The sequence below is a fragment of the Notothenia coriiceps genome, unplaced genomic scaffold (genome assembly GCF_000735185.1).
Source record: "Notothenia coriiceps isolate Sejong01 unplaced genomic scaffold, NC01 NC01_scaffold00003487, whole genome shotgun sequence".
NCBI lineage: Eukaryota > Metazoa > Chordata > Actinopteri > Perciformes > Nototheniidae > Notothenia > Notothenia coriiceps.
In genome coordinates, this window is record NW_011336188.1 from 1 (window position 1) to 5,275 (window position 5,275).

At 40.7% G+C, this 5,275-nt stretch overlaps 1 protein-coding gene and 1 non-coding gene across 2 annotated transcripts; one reads left to right on the plus strand and one right to left on the minus strand.

Annotated features, from left to right (window-relative positions):
• Positions 1 to 2: 2 nt before the first annotated feature.
• On the minus strand, positions 3 to 75 carry trnar-ccu (transfer RNA arginine (anticodon CCU)). Its single transcript has one exon. It is a non-coding gene; the product is annotated as a tRNA-Arg (tRNA).
• A 359-nt stretch (positions 76 to 434) lies between these two features.
• On the plus strand, positions 435 to 4,996 carry wdr45b (WD repeat domain 45B). The gene is made up of 8 exons (XM_010766626.1): positions 435 to 642; positions 1,639 to 1,713; positions 2,699 to 2,800; positions 3,446 to 3,533; positions 3,700 to 3,794; positions 3,891 to 4,081; positions 4,176 to 4,261; positions 4,840 to 4,996. Exons 1-8 carry the CDS (start codon positions 576 to 578, stop codon positions 4,979 to 4,981), a joined length of 846 nt encoding a protein of 281 aa, XP_010764928.1. The 5' UTR covers positions 435 to 575; the 3' UTR covers positions 4,982 to 4,996.
• Positions 4,997 to 5,275: the final 279 nt, after the last annotated feature.

Here is a 5,275-nt window from a genome sequence, read left to right on the forward strand (position 1 = left end):
ACCACCCCAGATGGGACTCGAACCCACAATCCCTGGCTTAGGAGGCCAGTGCCTTATCCATTAGGCCACTGGGGCTGCTTGCGGAACGGTTTTGTACACTGTTCTTTACTCCTATGTAGTCTATCTTGGATTAATCCAAAAAGGATAATTTTTGTCATATTTACCTGATATCGCACGTTATTTTCACTCACATATAAAAAAAAACTGGCAATCCACTCAGTAATCGACACTTAACAGATAATCTTTATTAAATCATCGATAACGGCAGTTTATATATAAACATCTTCTTTGATCAGTGATTGCCTCAAAAGCAATAAAATATGTTTACATTTAGATAAAACCATTATTGAATTCAATTAACCACTTTAGGGTAAAAGGTTTTTTCTAATATGTTAACGAAGTTTACTGAAACTCCCTTTCATGATGACTGCTGACAGCTCTCTCCAAGCAGGAACAAGCCTCAGTGGTTTTTCCACCGTAGGAATGGTAGCGTTAGCAGGTTAGCTCTTCGGGCATCAGCTGTAGGATTCATTTACTTGTTAACGCTCCTTAGATTTCGGTTTTCCTGTTAGATAATGAATTTACTGCCATCTAATCCTCACGGGAATGGGCTCCTCTATGCTGGATTCAACCAGGATCATGGTAAGAAGCGGGGCTGTCACTTATTTTATTTCAACTGGAAATTGGAAGTGTCGTAGATGCTATGCTAAAGCTGCTAAATTAAGCTTAGCATTATCTAACGACACATTTGAAATGTCTATGCTCTTGAGGTTACCGTTAATGCTGCTATGTAGTGGTTACATTGTATCTCCAGAAACGGTAACTTGAATGTACTAAACGTTACCTTAGTGTTAGTTTTGCTGGCCAATTACGTCAGTTAGCCAGCTAACTTAGCTAGCTTTTTGGTTTTCAGCCAAATTAATCAGCCAACCATAATTCAGACATTAACACGTGCTCCCTCAATAAGAACAGTATGTTGAAAGTTAAAATGGTCAATGTAGCTAATGTTAATTTAAAAGCTAACGCGCCTGTTAAATATCACAATACAAGCAGAGCCCTGGTTACCACACCTAGCGCTGGTTAGCTAGCTAACAGACTGTGCGATTAGCTTCACAGTTATTACCGTGTAACTGGGCTAATTTTGTGTTTGCTTCTGCCAAGTATTTTAAAAGAAGGATAGTTTCAGAAGTAAATGTTATGTCAACCACGTCCGTAGTTAAACTCAGAACTGTTTACATGTATATCTCCCACCATCACTACACATTTCGACAGGCCGTAAAGTAAACGTATTCGTTTATATACATGTAACATTAACATCATTATAGTAATTGACTGTTGCCAACTAGACTCTCCAGTTACGTTAGTGTGATGTTATCAAGGCAAAGTGACCAAAGACTCTATGTAATCTCTCCAACATTTTACATCACTGTCATCATATTTCTAATAACGGTGTGCCAGTTTTACATGAACTGCACCAAAGTTAATGATTTGTTAATCCTTGCTCTGTCAGCTATTTTACCACTGTAATGCTGTCCTCATTATGTGTGTTGTCATTACTGTTAAGGTTTAAATATATTTGAATAATGTTGAATAATATTATCCTCAGTGTAGATGTCTCATCTCTTTTTGTGTTTGCAGGATGCTTTGCCTGCGGGATGGAGAACGGGTTCCGTGTGTACAACACAGATCCTCTTAAAGAGAAGGAGAAGCAAGGTACCAGCTCTGCAGACTCAAACGTTTGTGTCTTTCGAACGCATTTCACGTTGGTCACGTTTTGTTTGGGTGTGCACCCCTAACTGTTAATTGAGCAGTTTGTGTAGTTACAGCACATTGCTAATTAAGGCTTTTCTATAGTTCAGACTGAGTGTAATCGCTGTTGATGTGAGCTCTACGCTGCTCTCTCTCCTCTTCACAACTACACTGTTCGCGGCACACATACTTACAGCCAATCAGCTCTGAATTATGAAATGACGTTTTGGTGGGGTTGCCAGTACTTTGCTCCACTGGTGATAATTATTTTGCCGCACACACTGAATACAAAAATACTCGGAGCATGCGCAGTGTAGTTTTCACAGTACACGTTCATTTTGACAGCAGAGAGAGGGGCAGATCGGAGCTTGCCCCACATCGCTCAGCCCGGCTCAATAGGCACACTGTATTATAGACACTAATTAGAAGAACGCAGACTAAAACAGCAATGTACAGACGAATCAGACAACTAAACAGGATCTTATTTTAGGATATATTTTATACATATTTTTGGAATTATTATTTTTATTATTTTCTGCTAACTGTAGGTGGGGCTGTGCCTGCCCCTAATGACGAGTCGCCACTGAATGTAACTGTCATGTAGGAATAATATGCCGTAGACTGGCTGATGATGACTGCAGGAATATTCTTCAAACCAACAAACTCAGCTTGTTGAACAATGTTGAAACACGGAGTGATAAAAGAGGAAGATTCTCCCCATCAGGACTCGAATGTGATTTAGCACATGACATTCTCCAGTTTTTCCTAACGTGGCAAATACTCGATGGACCAAATCTGTTTATTAAATCATTTTTTCACTGACTTGATCCATGTGCAGTTCTTTGAGCACAGTCTTTAAAGCCTGTTGAAGCAGTTCGCTCGACGTGTGCTGCACATAGGGGGGAGATATTTTTAACTGATGTGCTCTCCCAATTACATTGACTTTCAGAGTTCCTGGAGGGGGGGGTCGGCCATGTGGAGATGCTGTTCAGGTGTAACTATTTAGCACTAGTGGGAGGAGGGAAGAAGCCAAAGTACCCAACCAACAAAGGTAGGTTTTGTCTTGTAATCTTTTTATACTGGACTTTAAGCCGGCGTTGGTTCTGACAAATAATGGAATGTAGTTTCATTTGCAGGTAAAGTTAATTCCTACTTTACATTTTCAAAGTCAGAGACATTTTCTCTTGCTTGCTCCTCTGACTAAAACCTACATTGAACTTACAGGGGACATCATTATTAATTTTAATAATGAAATATTTTTCTCATGCTGTCTTTCTGAATATACCTTTATTCCCCCTCTGTCTGCTGTAAATGCATTACGAGAAAACTTGTGAATGTAGCTCTTCAGCCGTTGGTTTTGATCTCATATATTCTAACGAGCCTGCATGGCTTGTTGAGTTTTTTTTTCACATGTTCCCTTTAAGTTCATTTATCATTTGTTAATTAGGTAATCCAACGAATCGATGCTCTGCTGATTATCCAGGTTTAATTTAAATTAATTGTTAATGGAATTAATAATATGATTAGTAACTATACAGCCAGTAAGTACTAAGACATGTGATCTAATGACACATCCTGCTAGGTAATGTCATCCTTACTGGTTTGATATCATTATCATACTTTGGCCAGTGTGATAATATATTCAATTGACCAACTAGCATACACTTTATTCATGGGATTTTCTTTGGTACTCTAGTGATGATCTGGGATGACCTGAAGAAGAAGACAGTAATTGAGATTGAGTTCTCAACAGAAGTGAAAGCAGTGAAGCTTCGGCGTGACAGGTAAAGCTGCTGGAACTGTCCACTGAAAGTCTTCTGTCAATGCTTTGGGGACATTTATTTCAGCAACACCATGGCAGCATTAGTATTATTTTTGCTATGCTGTTTGAGTGAAGTCTTCACATGAGTTAAACTGGCAGCTTGTGTGTTGGTTCTCCTCTGCTCTCAGGATCGTGGTGGTCCTGGACTCAATGATCAAAGTCTTCACCTTTACCCACAACCCCCATCAGCTGCATGTGTTCGAGACCTGCTATAATCCCAAAGGTGAGCCCACTGATTTAAGACGCTAACCATCCGACTTTCCATTGAAAGAGTGTGTATAAATGTGGTGCGTATTATAACCAACCTGTTCCCCCCCAGGTCTGTGTGTGCTGTGTCCCAACAGCAACAACTCCCTGCTGGCCTTCCCTGGCACTCACTCAGGCCACGTGCAGATAGTGGACCTGGCCAACACAGAGAAGCCCCCGGTGGACATCCCTGCCCACGAGGGGGCGCTGTGCTGCATTGCTCTAAATCTGCAGGGTACAAGGATAGCTACTGCATCAGAAAAAGTAAGCCAAGCTAGCAATAAGGGAATTTAAATGTTCAGTGTTTGTGTTTTTAGTGTTGTTGCTGCTTTGTGACAGATCCGTGTTGTCTCCACAGGGGACTCTGATCAGGATCTTTGACACATCTGCAGGGCAGCTCATACAGGAGCTGAGGCGTGGCTCTCAGGCAGCTAGCATCTACTGGTGAGCATTGACCAATAATACTGTTCACATCTTCCCCTCAAAGCATTCACTGTAGCCTCTCTCTCTCTCTCCTGTTTTTACCCATTACTCTATTTGTGTAATGTGTTTATTTGATGGATATGTTTTTCATTTGCAAAACAAAATGCATTAGTTTGTAGATGGTGTTTTGTATTTGCAAACCACACTTTGTCTGTCGGTTTGTAAAACATGTTTAGTTTGTTAGTGGAGTTTTGTCAGGAAGTTATCTCCATATGCTTTGTTTTCAATGTAGTAGTTAGTAAACAGTTGAATGCATGTGTGATTGGCCGTACTGCAGAGTGCTGCAGTCAGCAGGGCGGGGGTCACATGACCTAGCCAGCTGCCCTCAACAGGAACTTACTAAGTTTTAAACCATGTTGACTCACTCAGAATGGACGTTGATGGTAATACCAGACTTCCCCTATAGTAATTCTGTAGGTCAGGCTTTTACAACAGGTAAGCGGTGTCACCTTCATATTTTCTCATGTGTTCATCCGCACATGACTGACTCTAATGAACACTCTTCCTCTCATTATTTCCTTCTGCTCTGTCATTTTTAGCATTAATTTCAACCAGGATGCGTCTCTGATCTGTGTGTCCAGTGACCATGGCACCGTGCACATCTTTGCTGCAGAGGACCCCAAAAGGAACAAACAGTCCAGGTCAGTCTTTGCTGAAGGCTTTGAAATGTTTTCTGAGTGAACCGCCTACAGCGTCGTAATGAATCCATCGCTTCAGATGGGTTACGAATAATACAAAGGTTGTTATCAAAAAAGTAATCAAAGTCAACTTTATTGTCAATCTTTCAGTTTGTGTGTACAGACAGAGAGATCGAAATACTGTTTCCCACAATCCCGAATACAATAACATAGATATATAAAAATATATAATTGATATATATTAGGGATGCACCGAATATTCGGCCCCCGAAAATTATCGGCCGAAAATGGTTAAAAAGGCCCTTTCGGCTTTCGGCCGAAAGGGTTCTAGCACCGA